This window comes from Elgaria multicarinata, chromosome 5 (genome assembly GCF_023053635.1).
Source record: "Elgaria multicarinata webbii isolate HBS135686 ecotype San Diego chromosome 5, rElgMul1.1.pri, whole genome shotgun sequence".
In the NCBI taxonomy this organism is placed as follows: domain Eukaryota; kingdom Metazoa; phylum Chordata; class Lepidosauria; order Squamata; family Anguidae; genus Elgaria; species Elgaria multicarinata.
In genome coordinates, this window is record NC_086175.1 from 40,801,687 (window position 1) to 40,820,391 (window position 18,705).

General features: G+C 40.1%; 1 protein-coding gene across 1 annotated transcript; it reads left to right on the forward strand.

Annotated features, from left to right (window-relative positions):
• Nucleotides 1–2,257: 2,257 nt before the first annotated feature.
• UPF3A (UPF3A regulator of nonsense mediated mRNA decay) lies at nt 2,258–16,749 on the forward strand. Its single transcript, XM_063127468.1, has 10 exons — nt 2,258–2,434; nt 3,123–3,229; nt 5,283–5,389; nt 6,721–6,819; nt 6,938–7,048; nt 9,332–9,387; nt 9,477–9,635; nt 10,849–11,006; nt 14,686–14,977; nt 16,385–16,749. The coding sequence occupies exons 1-10, from the start codon at nt 2,258–2,260 to the stop codon at nt 16,556–16,558; spliced, it is 1,440 nt and encodes a 479-aa protein (XP_062983538.1). The 3' UTR covers nt 16,559–16,749.
• Nucleotides 16,750–18,705: the final 1,956 nt, after the last annotated feature.

Here is an 18,705-nt window from a genome sequence, read left to right on the forward strand (position 1 = left end):
TACCCTCCTGCAAAATTTAGGATTTTGATACTATATATTTTATTCTTTAACTCAGAATTAAAGTTTTAATGTTTTTTGTTCAATACAATTGTGAAAAATATTTTTTATCAGTTGAATTTGTTTTTTATTTAATTGTTGCCAAATCCTTTTAAGAGTGATAGTAAACAAACTCTGTCCTATATTTGTCACTTATTTCAGCTTCTTTGCTGATTTTTCATACTTTTTTTCCTGGGAGATCTGGCAGGTCCCAGGTGTAGATTACGAATTGAATGATAATTCAGATGTTATTGGGCTACATCTGTTTAAGGGATGACTAAGGGAAATTCAGAAATGATAGCAAGGATGTTTTGAAACACTGATGTGAACCCTGAATCAAGATGCTAATAAGTGGAACAGGGAAGTGTAAATGGAACTTCTAGAAAAACTCAAGGTCAAAATGAAAAGGAGACAGTCTTAAATTGTGGTGGATTAGGAGAAGTAATAGCCTGGAGAAGAGAAGATTGAGGGGAGACATGATAGCACTCTTCAAATACTTAAAAGGTTGTCACACAGAGGAGGGCCAGAATCTCGTCTCGATCCTCCCAGAGTGCAGGACACGGAATAACAGGCTCAAGTTACAGGAAGACAGATTCTGGCTGGACATCAGGAAAAACTTCCTGACTGTTAGAGCAGTACAATGGAACCAGTTACCTAGGGAGGTTGTGGGCTCTCCCACACTAGAGGCATTCAAGAGGCAGCTGGACAACCATCTGTCAGGTATGCTTTAGGGTGGATTCCTGCATTGAGCAGGGGGTTGGACTTGATTGCCTTATAGGCCCCTTCCAACTCTACTATTCTATGATTCTATAAAAGACAGACATGTCTTAGAGACAGTTGAATATCTGTGTTGGATGGTTTTATTACTACTCCAATGATGCACACAGTCCTAAGGAGGAGCAAATTTTCTTCTATATGAACTTTATGTGACTCACAAGTGGCAGGAAATGGCAAAAGGGTTGCAGGATGGGTTTCCTCATGCTGTTTTCTCAGAGGACAGCTTGTATATGGACCATGCAAAGCTCCAGTATAAAGTCCACACCAAATCAAATAAAAATGTAAGAAATGCCACCATACAAGAATTGTATAATAGTTGTTCTTAAATTGGTTTTCAACTGTTATATAGTCTATGAAACAAAACTAGTGCCTTCGTCCCATTAATATTCCTTGTTGTTCTTATGGCTATCATATCTGCCTTCTAAGTTAAAAGCATTCAAATACACTCAGAGGGACCCTAGGTTTTGCAGACAGACATTTTTGTGGGGAGGAAAATGGGAAACAAATGGTCAGAAGACGAAAGCAAAGCGGCTGGAACCCTGGACTGGAGCACTGCACTGCAACATTTTATTGCAGGTTCTACTTGTATATACTAATAGTAATCTCAATTCTGTGAGTGCCATTGCATATGTAGCTGGAATGGTCCCATTTACTCACAACCTTTTTTTAGGGGGAGGGGGAATTCTGCAAGATCCTCCCCCAACTTAGTATTGAAAACAGAGCATGCTCAGTAGAGCGTTGACTTACTCTTGAGGGGGAAAACCTGGAAACCTGAATGGGGGAAGGAGAGAGAGAATGGAAATGAAATCCTGAACAGCAAGCACTATGCTGCCACATTTATTCTTGTTGCAAGTCCTACTTGTATAAATACACATACATACATTGGGTTTCTTACAAAGGAAAAAAGGCGGGATATAAATGTAGCAATAGATAATAAATTTATGTTGGTTTTTTTGGCTAAAGGCCCTTCCGTTTTTCTTATCAAAGACATCCCTGTTCTTGGTTCCTTTTGTCTTATAACTAATAATTATCCACATTAAGCCCCACACAAGAAAGAGTAGAATGAATATGCAAAGCATAATTCATGTTTAGCTGCAAATTTGCGACTGTCTTGGGGCAGAGACTCTTAAAGATGCAGGTAAGAGTCATGGACTAAGAGAATGGGCGTCCGCAAGGGCCAAACAAAGCAGCGTTCTGAACACCCCGGCGAAGAACAGCACCTCCCTGGGCGCGCGCTCCCTTTCCCACCTCCGTTTCTCCCCCGACCCCCTCCCCTTCTCGCGAGACCCTCTTAGGAATGAGGGGGCTGTTCTCGCGATGCTTCCTGGCAAGGGTTGGCGGTTGGCTGAGGGATGAGGGCGAAGGGAGGCCGGAGCCGAGTTGAAGCGCGGCGGGGAAGCAGCCGCCCGGGCTGCCTGTGAGAGGCTGTTACCCGCCCAGAGCTATGGAGGCTTCGCTTCAGCGGGAATCCCCGCGTCGTGGGCCAGAGACCCCTCCGCAATCCCCGGGGCCGCCTCCGCTGCCGCCGCCGCCGCCGCCTCCTCCGCTGCCGCCGCCTTCCAACCTGGGGCTGCCGCCGGGCAAACAGCAGCGGGAGGAGAAAAGAGCGGCGCTGAGTAAAGTGAGAAGCCGGCAAGGCAGGCGGGAGGGCGGCGGCGGGAGGGGCTCCCTCCCAGCACCAGAGACAGCTCATGAGGGGGAGGGCCGGGGAGAGGATTTGGGGGCCGGGGGGGGGCGCGTTTCCAGACGTGGAAAGGTGAGTAAGGCAGGGGAAGAAGGAGAGCGATGGACGTGTCCTGCAAGGAGGGAAGGATGCTGACACGGGTGCCCGCAGGCCCAGCGGCTCTAGAGCGATGGCCTTTCGTCTGGCTTCAGGACCCTGGTCAGAGACAGAGACGGCCTTGGCAGCCTTGGGCAAGCCGACAGCCTTCCTCCAGCTGCATATCCCCATCGCATGAGGACTATAATCATTACCAACCCCGTTCACCATCAGCATGGAAACCAACAGGGGTGGGGGTGGGGGAAACGCAGTAGAGGTTTAAGCCCGAAGAGGATATCGGATATCATCACCAAGGATCAGTATTTTGAGGCCAGGTCTGGCTAGATGGCATAAGGACAGCAGATCATTTGGTCTTATAAGAGTTACTAGTAATAATATGAGGAGTTACTCCTCCTCCTCCTCCTCCTCCACCTCCCAAATATGGAATGTTAATTAAATAATTTGTTTGTTTGTTTGTTGATATTGTAGGCTCTGGAATGAGTACACTTAAGTCTTTTGTGCCCTCAGTTTTACATGTGATACTTTGCAGGTAGTTATACGTCGGCTACCTCCTAGCTTTACCAAGGAGCAGCTGGAGGAACAACTCCATCCGCTTCCTGCTCATGATTATTTTGAATTTTGTACCTCCGATCCCAGGTGAGAACTTACTTAGTATCTCTATGAGCAAAGGAGGCATTTTATTTGGGTTTGCACAGTGCTGCTCATACCAATAGCATCAAGATTATAGAACAAGACATTTTCAGTATAAAGAGAATGATAAAAACATTTTGTCATGCAGCAGTGACAAACCTAATATTAAAGCATCCTAAGGAGATGAATATGTGTGATGTGCAGCTGTCTTCTTTCAGTTCCCATGAATCTATGTATGTGTTGGTTGGTTGGGAGGATGGGATTCTAATTTGGGAGTAACAGCAAAAACTAGCAACAAAGCCCATACATGCAAATTCAGTAAGGATATGAAGCCATTGTCTGATCACATTATCATGAAGATTGGATAAGATCTTGGTTATGAGTACAGAATTGTGGGCATTCTGCCAGTCTCCATAGCTTTTGTTATGTTACAATGGGGAATATCCCCATAGGCGCACAGGTTTTGAGAGGCAGCAAAGAAGAAACAAATTCATAGACACTGTTATCTAAATATGAAATTTTGAATTGTTTGTTTCATTTAGCATTATAGTCATGGCCACACTTACACCCTGCATTCACAGAGATCAAGGAGCAGATAAGCTCCTATACAGCTTTATTAACAACAACAACAACAACAACAACAACAACTAGTTAAAAGAGCATATAAAACCAATACAATATTAAAATAACAATCACAACTTCTTAAAATTCTTAGGTTTAAAATTCATCTGGGTAGGCCTGCTGGAAGAGACTAGTCCTTATGGCTGTCTTAAACTCAGAGAGAGTATTAAGGCAACAGATCTCCTCCAGCAGGCCATTCCACAGTCTGGGGGCAGCAGAAGAAAAGGTCCTCTTGGTAACAGTTGTCAGCCTAGTTGTGGCTGACTGGAGTAAACGCTTCCCAGAGGACCTGAGTGTGCGAGGAGGATTGTACGGGCGAAGGTAATCCCACAGGTAACCTGGACCCAAACCATGTAGGGCTTTAAAGGTAATAACCAACACTTTGTACTTCACCCGGAAACTAATTGGCAGACAGTAAAGTGATTTTAAAGCTGGTGTAATATGGTCACCCCTAAGTGTACCGGTGACCAACCTGGCTGCCATATTTTAACTAGTTGAAGTTTCCGGACTAGGTACAAAGGTAGCCTTATGTACAGCACATTGCAGAAGTCGAGCCTCAATGTTACCAGTGCATGCACTCCTGCACTCCTAGCTGTCACATCTATCTGGGCTGTCATTTGGAATGATGAATCCAGAAGCACCCCCAAGCTGTGAATGCAAGCTTTCAGGGGGAGTGTAACCCTATCCAGAACTGGTTGACATACCTCCAAACCCAGGTTAGGGCCCTTGACAGTAAGCACCTCCATCTTGTCTGGATTCAGCTTCAGTTTGTTTTTCCTCATCCAGCCCATTACCACCTCCAAGCATTCATTCAGAGGAGCCACACTATCCTTAGCTGACACTGTTGTCGAAAGCGTAGAGAAATATATTTGGGTGTCATCAGCCTACTGATAGCACCCCACCCCATGCCTCTGAATGATCTCTCCCAGCAGCTTCATGTAGATATTGAACAGCATTGGGGATAGGATGGTGCCTTGTGGAACATTACCTTCCTCCACCATTCCTCCTCTGTGCTTGATGCACTGCTCTTCTTGGCAGTGAAGCCCTCCAATGTCTTACCTATGAGCTCCCAGCATTCACTGTTGCACAGGCCCTTTGTGCTCAAGTTACTCCTAGTCAAAGGAAGAGCAGAGGCACGGTAACTAGTAGAAAACATTGGATCTTTGCAGGAGGGCCTTGGTTGAAAGATGGGCAGGATTGGATGAGTGGAGAATTATACTGGATTAAGGTTCTAGCCATTCCACACCCTGCTTTCTAAGCATGTAGTATTGAAGTCAATGGCTACTAAGAGCTCATAACCTAATAAATTTCTTATTTCGTTGTAATTTCATTTGATGTGCAAATATAATGCTTGCCTTCTTTGGAGTATTTATGCTTCAACCTTTTTTCTTTTTAAAAGATAAACATAAGTAACGGAAAACATTCACTCTTGTTGCAGTCTTTATCCTCACCTGTACTCAAGAGCATATATTAATTTTAGAAATCCTGATGACATCCTGCTTTTTAGAGATCGCTTTGATGGCTATGTCTTCATTGACAATAAAGGTAATCCATTCATCACTATTGCCGAGAACCGAAGAACCATACAACTAGTTCTGTTAATCCAATGGGGTGTTAGGTTTGTGTTTCTTAAACAATAGCTAATCTTGTCATATGACAAAGCAAAAAAGCTTGGTCAATATTTCATGAGTTCTTGTCATAATTCAGTCTTGACAAAGGTTCTCTGTGTTTCATAAATCATGTTTTTCAGTCTTCAAACTGTTTTATGATTTATGATTATGGTACAGTTGTAAACTCACAGAAGTATAGCATTATATGGGACTTCATTGCTGATCATACAATTTGCTCTCAGAGGCAGGAATCCTGTCCAATGTTATCCTTGTCAAAGGTTTATGCATACTCATTTTCAGTGTTAAAACCCTTGAATATATAGCTGGAAGGGACCTTGTGAGGCCTGCTTTCCACAAAAACGATGTCCTACTTTGAAATCAGGTGATGTTTGCAGATAAAATTAGGACATAGACATTTGCATATGTGCAGTGAACTATTACCAAGATATTTATTTATTTATTTATTTATAGATGTATGGCTCATCCTTAAGAATGAATACTATCATATGTGTTTCAAGAAACTGAATAATTATGCATGTCTACTCAGATATAAGTCCCATTGAGTTCAAAGGAGGCTTACTCCCAGGTAAGTAGGCATAGGATTGCAGCTGAAATCACTTTAAAATAAAGTACACTTGTAGCATACATTATCTCTTAGTAATTCTTCAACCTTTCTCCATAGGCATCTTTGATGATACATTTGTTGGTCTAAGGTATGATACATATTTTCTGCCAAGTTTAAGAAAATATAAATGTAAAGGTTTATGGTGCAACTGTTTACATTGGTCCCAATCTATTTGTGTGGCCAGGTGTGTGAATTTGCATCTGATCTGCATCAACAGACATATCTAGCCAGAACAGTGGAGTTTGGATGAGCATCATGATGCAAATGTAACTAGCCAGATGCTCATCTACCTGTAATGAATGCATATGTGCACAGCTGCTTTTGCAAGTAGATTTACTTTTCTGGATCAAGGTAGTTTATCCTTATGCTGCAATCCTATACCCACTTACCTGAAATACGCCTTATTGAATTCAATTGGACTTACACACATAGAAACTGCCCAGAGAGTGTTGGCTATTGGACAGTATAGACATGTAATATGTAAATAAATAAATAAGGATTGCATTGTTAGGCTGTGAAAAAATGACACATTTTAATTCTGATATTTCTACTCAAGAGAACCTAGGAGCAAGGTCTCTTTAATCTCAAAATGTGTATGCTTTTTACCTTTAATCATTAAATTCCTTTGCAATTCTTTCAAGGTTTAGAATATCCTGCTGTTGTTGAATTTGCACCATTCCAAAAGATTTCTAAAAAGAAGCTCAAGAAGAAAGATGCGAAAGCTGGAAGCATAGAAGACGGTAAAACCATTTTCTTGGCAGAAACATTTTCCTGCCCTACCATGATTAACTCACAGTTTCTCGTGTAATATATAATGTGCAGTTATTAACTTTCTTTTCAATATTTTTTCTTTCACAGATCCAGAATATAGAAAATTTTTAGAAACGTATTGTGCTGAAGAAGAAAAAATATGTGCCAACCCTGAAACCCTACTAGGAGAAATTGAGGCAAAAACAAGGGAACTCATTGGTCTGTTAAGCTGATTTCCCCCTCCATAACTGGAAGTTTCCAAATTATATTATATTTCAGTTGTCCTCCTTATTAGGCATCTCGAGGTTATTAATATTAAATTGTGGTTATCTCTAGTACAAATGCAGAAGTTCTTAATACAAAGATTTATTGTCCTTATTTATTGTTTAACATTAGCTGAAGAGCAGAATTGGAATGCTAGCAATGTGCTGAACACTTCACTCAGATCCATATATTTATGAAGCTGCTGAGATATCCTCAGAGATCTTTAATGGTGAAGATATGCTGGTGGGCTACTTTAGGAGGTATAAGGCTGAAACATTAAAAAAACCCAGAACTAATCTTTTTCAAAAGCTGGGAGCATGATCTTAGTATGCAAACACAGATTTTGTGTTATCCTGATCTCTTTATCACTACTACATATTTGAGATCATAAGTGACTCCAACTGGGTATTAAAAAATACATAAATTGTTTTCCTCTAGCCTGTACCATTTCATTACCATCTGTTCTACAATAAAGAGGAGGTCGTTCTGTGGTGTTTCAGCCCTGCCTCCCATTGTGTTATTTTTTAAATTTGAAGTTTCACTTAAAAGGCATGGAATCAGACCCTAACTGAAATAAATGGGAGAAAAATTAATGCAGCATGCTCAAAGTAAGGATGGGTAAGGAATCAAAATGATCCCAGCAGAGTGAAAGCTCTAACAACATAGACTATCTAGATTCAGCAATTAAGATAAGGTGGTATTAATAATTTAGTTCTGGTTTCTTCTTCTTCTTCTTCTTCTTCTTCTTCTTCTTCTTCTTCTTCTTATTATTATTATTATTATTATTATTATCTCTAGGAACAAAATATAGTTCTCAAAAATATACACAGTGGATATTAATATTCTCCTTCGATGTGTAGTACAATCTAATTTTACTGAAATATGTAGTACAATCTAATTTTACTGAAATTGTGTCATTTGAGTAATAGATTATTAATAACTCAGAGTACTAAAAAGAGCTAAATGATATGCAATGCAATCAAAGAGATATCAAGGAGTTTCCATTATGTTGCAGTTCATTATCTTGTCAATTACAGGATGGCACAAAAGTCTTTTACCAGCAGACCACTTTGGTGACATTTTAGTAATGCCTGTAAAAAGAGAACACATGAGTTGCTGAATTATGGGGTTTCTTCCCATACCAGCCTCGCCTGTCTCTCGGGGATAGCAACATTTCTGTACAAAATTGAAGATGAGAGAACTAGTATAGCAAGATATTCAACATAAATATCCTAGGATTAACTTTCAGTCAGCTGCGGGCCCAGTGAGTGGCATTAGATAGACATTTTTTATTATTATAATTTATTTATATAGCACCATCAATGCACATGGTGCTGTACAGAGTAAAACAGTAAATTTAAAATAATAACAGAGGATCTCACATAGTTGTTGTAAAGTTTACTAAACAAATATATATGAAATTATTTTAGCACTTAGGAAAAAGCTAAATAAATGCTAAATACGTTATTGATTTAACCTGTTGTGTCTAAAATGAAAACATTTAGGAATCAGTGTCAGTGCTATAGAAGCTGTGTTTTTCATGACGTCTTGTCTTTGGAGAGCAGCAAATGTTCCCACTGAAACCTTACACTATAAGCAAAAATATATAGAAATAGAAACTGCACGTTAACTCCATGGTTACTCCTCAAGGTTGCCATGTGTTGGCCAAGTTGTACCCTATCTGACTTTTCCACTTTCTATGCCTGTTCTGCCTAGTTCAAAACAAAACATAATAGATACACAGGTGAATAATTTCCACATTGTTTTCAGGGTTTTTGTTGTTATCTAATTAGTACATACTTTTGCATAAATCTACAGCATGAATTTGCATTTAACTTATGACTATAAACAACAAAAAACTAATCTTGAGCAAGGGGACTACGATCAATCAAAATGTCACCAGTCAGGTAGAAGATGGGGGTGGGGGGAAGCTTCTTCAACATGTTGAAAAGCCATGAGAAAAAATATTTATTGAGGGAAAAAATCATTAAGACTTATACTTTAAGTAATCTCAGACATCGATCTAGCTTTACTAATTCCTAGATTTCTTAACAATAACAAATGAATGAGTTTTCTGCATTAGAGAAATGGGAACTGTTTATTATTTATGTCCCACTATGAAACAGTATTCATTGTTACTTAATAATTAATGAATTGAACCTTAAATAATAAAAAGTATGATAAAAAACATACTTATATTAGGAATGAACCACTACATCACATTTTTGTGTGTTTTAGCTAGAAGAACAACACCACTTTTGGAATATATTAAGAATAGAAAATTAGAAAAACAGGTATGTTTGAATTTTGGACTAAATCTTAAACTTTGTGTCATCTTCTTCGTATTTGTACAAATCCACATTAAACATTTCCATCATTTTAGAGAATCCGAGAGGAGAAACGGGAAGAACGAAGGAGGAGGGAATCAGAAAAGAAACGCCTAAGGGAAGATGAGAAACGGAAGCGCAGAGAAGAAGAAAGGCGTAAAAGAAAAGAAGCTGAAAAGCAAAAGAAAATTGCTGAAAAAGAAATAAGGATTAAGGTAACTTTGAGACACAAAACCTTTTTTTAAGTTGTCTCCATTCATTCAGTAAAATTACGGTATCTTAGTTTAATGTGAGTTCTCTTCCTAAATGCGTACAGAATGGAAGAGATCCATTTCAGAGAAGCCTGCTTCCATGTAGGTGGATTGGTGGCTACTGCCCTAGGGACACAAGGGGCAGAATCCAATGCTGCTTTTGCCTGCGTGGACAAGTCCCTACCACTTGCGGAATGGCGATTTTGTGCTTCTGCAGGCAAGCCACAATGAGCAGAAATGCTTGTTTCTGTAAAGGGGCAGGTCAATGGAGCTCACATAAGGGGGTTCTCTCCGAAAGCACTAAATTGTCATTCCACAAGCAGTAAGGGCCTGTTGTGGACTGGAATTGGCAGGGCTAGCCACATGTGGACCAGAAATGGTGGCCAACTCTGCTGGTGGAATATTGGATTCTCCCCAAGCAGTTCTCCAACACTATGATGGAGACTAACTCAGCCAGCTTGGGCAGGGGAGTGATCAGTACACCAGCAGAATCCCTAATCTGTATTTCTAGCCCAATATCAGGTAGAAAAACTTAACCCAGCACCGCAGTGGACCGGTCCCTTGGTGAGTGAGAGTGAGTCCTTATAGATGACAGCAAACCCCCTTCTGACCCTCCAGCCAGTGTTGGTGCTGCATGATGTACCCAGATGGAGAAAGCTGAAGCAGACCAACTCCATCCAGCTCATCCACTCAAGTCTTCTGACATACATGAAGCTGGCCTTTAATCCACAATTATATCATGCGGGATAGCTGTCTTATTATAAACCAATCTGGCACTAACAAGAAGCATATCCCTTGAAAGAGGTGGTGTATAGTTTGGGAATACTCCTTAATGCAGCTTTGTCATTTGAGGCACAGGTGATCTTGGTGGCTCTGAGTACCTTTTATCAGCTATAGCTATTCCAGGACAAAGATGGTCTGGCTATGGCATTCCACGCTCTGGTAACCTCCCAACTGAATTACTATCAAAACTTTTCTGTATGCCCAAATGTTTTAAATAAATTAGTCTGTTTTATTGTATTTTTACTGCTTGTTATATGCATTTTACTTGGTGGGGTTTTTTTGGCGTATTTTGTGGTTGTATGACCATTTTTGGCTATAGCTTTGTTCACTATTTTGATATCTATTTGATGAAGTTTATAAATATTTTAAATAGTAATAAATAAATATTCCTTAGCTTCTTAAGAAGCCCGAGAAAGGAGATGAGCAAGTCACAGAAAAACACAGAGAAAAAGAAAAAGTTGACATAGAAGAGAGCAAATGGGAGAAGTCACCAGGGCATGGGAGTATAAAATCCAAGCCACTGGAGGGTTCACTGAAGGAATTTAAGGAAAAGTAAGTAGTAGCTTATCTTGAATATTAAGTTTCATCCTCAATGCACTTTGATAAATCAGTGCATCCCTTTCACTTACTTTGTTGTAGATTAAGGGCACAGCCCTATCAGGTTGCTGCCCGCTAGACAAACCCCTATTTTTCACCTCTCTGTTCTCCTTTTCAAATTCTCTCACTAGTGAAGTTGCACTGGCAGGGGTGGGCCTTGGGCTTGGTAGACCATAACATAGAGTGTATCCTGGCTCTCCTCCCTCCCTCCATTTCCTCCCACTGTCATGTAGCCTTTTTCCTCCCACCATCCTCATCCAAGGTTGTGACACTGACTTCAGAAGAGGAGCCACCACAGAGTTTTCTATGGCGGCTGGGAGGCAGGCGGGAGTAAAGATCTGAGTGGGGATTGTCACCTCCAAGGTTATAGCTCTGGCCCAGTTCATGTGAAAGAAAAGCCACCATGGGGCTTTTGTTGTGACTGTGGCTACCATTTTGAATATTCGAGCTGTGGCAGGAGCATGCCATAGCTTGTCGTTACATGCAAGCCTAGCGAGGGTGGTTTGTTGGGGTGGCTGATAAGCCACCCGCAAATCTAAAACAGCTCATGGGTTCTGGGTGGCTGGTTAACCACCCCAATATAGCCCACCCTCACCAGGTTTGCACATAACAACAAACTACAGCACACACACACACACACACACACACACACTGGCTAGAATATTCAAAATGACCACAACACCACCACCATGATTAGAAGCCCTGTGGAGAAATTCATCCACAGTGACTTTTTGTTACATGTTAAACAGGTCTTTGTAAGCTATGTATCCTATGGCCCCTCAGACAATGATCTGGTTTGCATGATGTGACAACCCACCATGGGTGAATACCCAGCATGGCTGAATACTTACCATGGCCCAGTTTCTGCAGGGTCATCCCATACCCCACCATTTTAAAAAATTGCAAATGAGTTTCTGCATTGAGAAAGGCTCAGAAAATCAATTCTGTTTGGTGAGCTGATGCAGGGGCTGAGGAGTTTCCCTCAGGAGCCAGCAACCCCAGAGGCCCAATTGTAGAGTGTTGTTGTAGGGACTAAGGAAATGAACAGTTCTGCTGCAAAGGCACCTGGAGTCCATGGCGGCGGGAGGACTAAGGGGGAAAGCAAGCCATGGTAAGCTGCAAATCGCCCAATTGTCGGTCAGTTAGTGAACCAACAACCAATCCACAGTGGCTTAATCTCAGGATTGTGCAAACTTGCCCAATATCTAGGGGCCATAAGATTGTGCCCTAAAACATCTTGCCTTGATAATTCAGCTCTTCCATATTCTAACAACTTAATTCCTACAGCTTGTCACTTTGCCTAGCGCTCAAGTGCTGGGAGTTGCAATGCTAAAGCAGTCATATTGGTCTTAGTTGAGTTGCATAGGTTATAGAGCTGATGTGAATGCATCACTTAATTTCTCGTTATTTGATTGTTGAGTATTTGACAACTTGCATCTCAGTTTGTAAACTGACTCCACTGAAAAGCACTGCTTCTGAGGTCATATGAAAGCTTTGCCTGTGAAATTTGATCTGAGATATCTCATTTACATATACAAGTTGATGCTGCAACTGTCATAGGATGAACATACGTATATGAACATATGTAAATAGCCCATAGTTTGCTTGACTTCTCTAGGGCACATGTGGGCAACCCATGGCTGATGGGGCACATGCACCCTCCTAGGGGTCTCCCATTTGGCCTGCAGGTGATTTAGCCACCCCCAAATTTCCTTCCACTGCTCTCTCTTCCTGCTTCCATTGTAGACCTAAACAGAACCTGTACCACTCTAGCTCACTGTATGAGTAGAGTAAGAGTCTCTTTTGCTGCTCTAATCAACCATACACTTGGGACAGAACCATAGAGCATAAAGAACTAGACTAGTTTGGCTATACTCCATGGAGTTCAGCAGGCCAGAGCAATGAAAGATAATCTAGAGATCCATGATTCTTGAGAGAGAAACCACAGAGCATCCAGCTCCTTTTCTTCTCCTAGCAGGGTAAGGAGGAAGCTGTGTGTGTGTGAGAGAGAGAGAGACAGAGACAGACAGACACACACACACACACACACACACACAGAGAGAGAGAGAGAGAGAGAGAGAGAAGGGGAAATTGTAAGGTCTTGCCTACCACCAGCCAAGGCCCTGCCCAACTGTAGGCATGCAGCCACCAACCTACCAGCCCCTCAGAGACAAAAAAAATTGCTCAGCTCTGCTCTAAGGCACAGAAAGATTTAGAGAGAGTGTCTTGTAGAAGTACACAGCTTGGTTGATTCTCAGCCACAGGCTTATTATCTCAGTTCTGCCTCTTCTTATCATCTCCTAACCTGTCTCTCTTAATCAGTCCTTTGAAGTTTTCTTTGAAGAATCTTCCTATTATGTCTGTCCTCCAATGTGGCTGTCCTTGGAATAGCAACATCATAGGACAGGCCCAATAGCAAGATTCCAATGCAGATGGAATGAATCCACCATGATTGTTTCCCTTAGTAGGGCAGTTGAACAGAGGACAGGAGAGGTTAACAGCAAATTTAGGGGAGGGGGTCAGATATATATCTGGAGAATGGCCTGTTGTGGAAGCATTCTTGCCTCTACTTGGGAAAAGCCCATGACAGAGGAATATATGTTTTGACAACGTTTAGAAAGTCTTATATCAACATTTAGGAAGTCTTCTGGATCCATTGGCTTTTCAGCTTGACTTCAACTGTCTTTGTGCCACTTCTGTGTCTGAGAGTTGATGTTCCGCTAATGGAAGCAGTTCTATCAGCAGAACAGGGAGTGACACAATGCCCCTCTCCACCACAGCCCCCCTCCATGCACTCAAAAACTGCTCCAGGGAGCTAGGAAAACCTCTAGAGCAGATTTTCAAGGAGCACAGAGGGCTGCAGCAGGGAGGAAAGAGAAAGTCTTGTCATATTGGCACAAATGCAATGTTGGATCTAACCCCAAGTCTCCTGACCTGATCCTACAAGCCGTTCTGTGATCTCAGAATACATAGTCAGGCAATATCGGTATTAGGACCAATCAAAATATCACCAAGTATTGATCAACCTTTCTTATTATCTAGAACTCTTCATCAGGCTGAATGACTCAAGGTTTGCTCACTACTTGGTGATAGTTTTATTGGTCCTAATAAAGTTGTTGCCCGACCATGGATTTTGAATTTTTCCTTATGGCTTTGCATTTTGTCTGTCATTTGTGTAGCTCATAATATCAGGCTTTTAAGAGTTGATGAACCAATGTTTGGAAACCAAAGCTAGGCAAGCTTCAGAAAAATGATACAACCAATTGGTGAGATTCTGGGTTTAGGATCTTACTCTTTAAATCGTTACCTTTTTCTGGTTCACTTTTTTTAACTGAACGCAAAAAAGTAGTGAATTAATAAAAAATGTCATTAAAATTGTGAAAACACAATTTGAAACACAACCCTATGCATGTTTACTCAGAAGTATATCCCATTCAGAAATAAACAATCTTATTCCAACTTACCCAGGAATAAGCCCAATTGATGTCAATGAGAGTTGCACAGTTGGAATAGTTGGCCCCACTCCAATGCCACTAAATTATCTGGGGGCTTTGTTTTGGCATTATATTTGTCATTATCTGAGTTTTAAGCAATTGATTTTTCAAGTCTGGATTGTTCATTTTTTAAAACACAGATCACAAAATGATAGTGAAGAGCAAAGAGATTCAGAGAGAAGATTTCGTGAAAAAGAACCTGAAAGGCAAAGGTATCGGTTGGAAGATGGTCGAAAGCACAGAACTCACTATGAATATGACAAGTTTGTGAGAAGGAACGAAGATGAGGTGAAGTGGGGGAAAGGATACAACCAAGATCGAGGGAAGAAAGTGAACTACAACTACAGCTTCACTGTGGACACAGTAGACAAACTGGGTAAAGAGGACAAGTGTGATGACATGGCATCCAAAAAGGAGCGCATAAGAAATAAGGTTCTTTTATTCATTTAGGATAATCTTTCATTAGTAAAATTACTTCAGGGTCACACAGGACTTGCTTTTGACATCTCAGCATTAACTTTTTAAACAGCTTGATTTTCAATAATATGGAAACCTGCATATTTATTCAGCAAAAGCAGTCTTTGACTTTGCTGCTTATTTATATGTTTGCATTTTCAAAATACATGCTTTTATGAAGCACCTTCCTTAGAATTCTGGCTTTTTTAAAAAAAATTGTTTACCTGCTTTAATAAACACATGACAGAATGCCTACACTCTCCATGGGAACCAATCCTCACCTAATCCACTCCCAAAGATCCTGATCTTGTGTCCTCTTATATTACTACTAAGGTAAACACTAGACCAAACAGTCTAAGCTGAATTAACATTAGTGCTGGCTGAGTAATAAAATACCATGATCATGACATCAGTTGAGTACTAGAGCATCTACAGTTTAAAAGGTGAAGAATCCATTTTATGTCAGGTTTCAAAAGAAAACTCAGTAAATTTAGCTGTTGCAAATTTTGCGGTAGTCCAGACGATTGGTATTTTCCACAGGTATCGTTCTTGCACTTGATCCTGTGGATGTGTTTAGCTGCAGTAGTGCAAAGTTAGGTTTCCATTGACACAACTACAGCAGCACCCTTTGTGGGTTAGACAACTGTGCTGTACTACCTGGCAGTTGGAACCACATTATAATGATTTACTATTTGTCAGGGGTGAGTAGCTTGATCCTAAGCATGTTTACCATGAAGTAAGTTCCACTAATATCTGTGAAGCTTATTCCCCAATAAGTTTCAATTTGCAGCTTTAGCAATGTTTATTCCATCACGATTGACTATATCATAGCTGTAAGACCTTTGAGACTGCATCTAAGACAGCTGCCTTGTCTTATCACCCACATTTGGCTATTGCTAACCAGGAGATTATTAAATCAAGCACTGCATTATCAAGTCAGCTTGTAAATTGTTATTCTAACTTTACATCATGGAAAATCTGGACTATTTTTCTGTTTGAAAATTGTGCCTATATTTGGTTTACATCCAGCTTTCTCCTAGTTGTTAGAATGAATTTTAGCTTGGATAGTAGGCTGGGAAACTTTCCATGGATCAAGTTGGTATTGTGCTCTTGTCCATCATTTTCTTTTCAAAACAGCTATCCTAATTTGTCCAGAATCTTTTTAATTTGCTTAAAGTACTTGGCTCCTAGGAACCAAGAGTGAGATGATAAATGTTGGACCATTATAATCTAGTTTTCCCCATTTCTTATTGGATGTAGAGCAGTTTGTCAAAAAGTCCTTTTTTCTATATCAACTCATGTAAGACATTTTGAGATCTTCTGTATGTGAATAAATGGTTTTCTCTAAGCCTTAATCTTATTTGTTTATTTCTTCCTACACAGGATCGGCCAGCCATGCAGCTATACCAGCCAGGAATTCGCATTCGAACACATACGGGGTATACAAGTAGGTCCTATGACTGTGCTGAAAAGTCTTCTGAAGAGGCTTATGACAGAAAGTATGAGGCAGATAATTCAACTGGAGGTGGTTCTGAGAAGAGTGAAGATGCAGAATAAAAAAGCATGGAAAAAACTTCAACATTAAGATTTAATGTCCCCACAGAAAAGTATATGTTTTCAGAACCAGCATTATCAGGAAAACTATAATGGTCTTTTCCCCTTTACTTTTCTAGCAGTAATTTGGGCAACATGCAACATTTCATACATTGAATGAGTATAAAATTACGTCATAAAAAAATGAAAGGGAAGGACTTTCAGTCTTAGCACCAAAAAAAAAAGGTGCATTTATTCTTTTTCAAGGTGTATGCTCTATGCACGTGAGGATAATTTTTAATCCCAACACACATATAGGTGCATATTTGATTGTATGTTATGAGAGGAAAACATATAGCTATTATTCACTAGGGTGGATTTCATAGGCATTATTACTAACATGTTACACAATCAAATATGCACTTCTATGCATAAAGGAACAGGAGTTTTTTTCATATGCATAGGCTGTACTTTGGTTTGAGATGTGAGAAGAGCATGTATGCTACAGCCTTGTTGAATATTATGCTACAGTTCAGAATGTAGAACGTGGAAGCTTCTAATGGATCCTAGCATATTTTAAAGTTTGTATAAAACATTTCAGAAAATATTATGCCTGTTCCACTCTGTTATGTGAGAGAAATATTTTTGAACTGTATATTTCCATCCATTTTAATTGAGGCACTTAAATGTGTTATATAAATTACATGAACTACCCAGCTCCAAGCCCGTAAGACCAGAATACAGAGGATAACTATATTTACATCAGCAGAGAGAAAAATAGACAGGTAAGTACCATAGTCTTGATCCTGTAAGGAATCAGTAGTTTCCAAATTTAGTAAGTGCATTACAGCATAATAAACACAAGCAACTAATGCCATATTTTCATAGGAACAATTCATATGTTTCTAATGAAGATAATGTTTAAATTGTTATGATAGGGCAGTACTCAACTTGCTGCAGGATCATGGGTGGTTAAAACTTACACTTGCAGAATGAGATTCACAATTTCCACATTTATGTCCAGCGTCTACGCCTCAGTACCTCATTGCATTTAAATTGGTTTTCAAGGGCAAACCAGACAGGACAGCATGACCCATGTGTTATAACTGAGGTTGTGCAAAATTCCTTTAAAGTGTGTGCTTTAAAGCGCAGCGTGTGCAAGTGGGAGGACTGTGCTTAACCTTTGCTTCTTCCAACTCTTTTTCTCCCAGCTGGACTAGTTCTGGCCTCAGAGCCCCACCAGTAGAAAGTAGCTTGGAGGAGGCAGTTTCAGGGAGAACGGTGTAGGCATAGGGATGGTCAGCACCAGAGTCTGCTCACTCTGCTTTATAGGAATTCAAAGGTGTCCCAGTTCTAACATATAGGGCTGCCACTGTCATACCTAGCTTGCTCTTCAATTTGCTGAAATGCCAGGTAAGAGTCAGTACTTTTTTTAGTTTCTGAACTATTTTTGCCTTTTAAGAGGTTTCCTGTGTTTCAACCAGAAGAAAGGCTGACCTGAGTCTAAATATTTAATTCTGTATCTGTTTTTCATGAAATAGCATTTTAAAATGTTTTTGCCACTTCTTAATATGTGATTTTAGCAACAATGTTTTGTATGTTAATATTTCTTAAAATACGTTTTTACATGTCACCAATGGAAACATACATGTTGTTACATAAATAAGCTATGAAATAGAATGCGTTTGAGGGGAAAACCAGTGGTGGCAATTCCCTCTGTTCATTGTGCTATTTGAAAAAAAAAAAGGGATAATATATATTCTTGTTGTTTCTGGTATCTTCAGTGAGCAATTGCACATGCTTTGAGGGAAGAGTATCACTCTGACAATGCTGACATGCTTTCTTTTTGTCTAAAAGACATCTTATTTTCACTACCTTTTAACATCATGTCTTGACCTTTTTTTAATAATCATACTATCAACATTTGATGTTCTAATGTAAATAAAGGTGATCTTCTGGAATGTCAACCACTAGAAGAGTAAACTGAAGTCTGGTTGTCTGAGTAATATTTAGCCTGATACTTTTCTTCTATACCAAAATGATTATGAAATATTAAAAAGTACTGTGCAGCTCAAAAGTACTTTGCTGATTTGATATTTCTGTATATGAATGCATATGTTCAATTTACTACTTATATAGTCTCTAGTTTCTTGATGAAGCTTTCAGTTTTA

Bases quoted from the DNA above. Each gene is read 5' to 3' on its own strand.
- UPF3A (XM_063127468.1), top strand. From the start codon at position 2,258: ATGGAGGCTTCGCTTCAGCGGGAATCCCCGCGTCGTGGGCCAGAGACC. The intron at 6,820-6,937 runs GTAAAACCATTT...TTTCTTTCACAG, and splicing joins AGCTGGAAGCATAGAAGACG to ATCCAGAATATAGAAAATTT. The intron at 14,978-16,384 runs GTTCTTTTATTC...CTTCCTACACAG, and splicing joins AGGAGCGCATAAGAAATAAG to GATCGGCCAGCCATGCAGCT.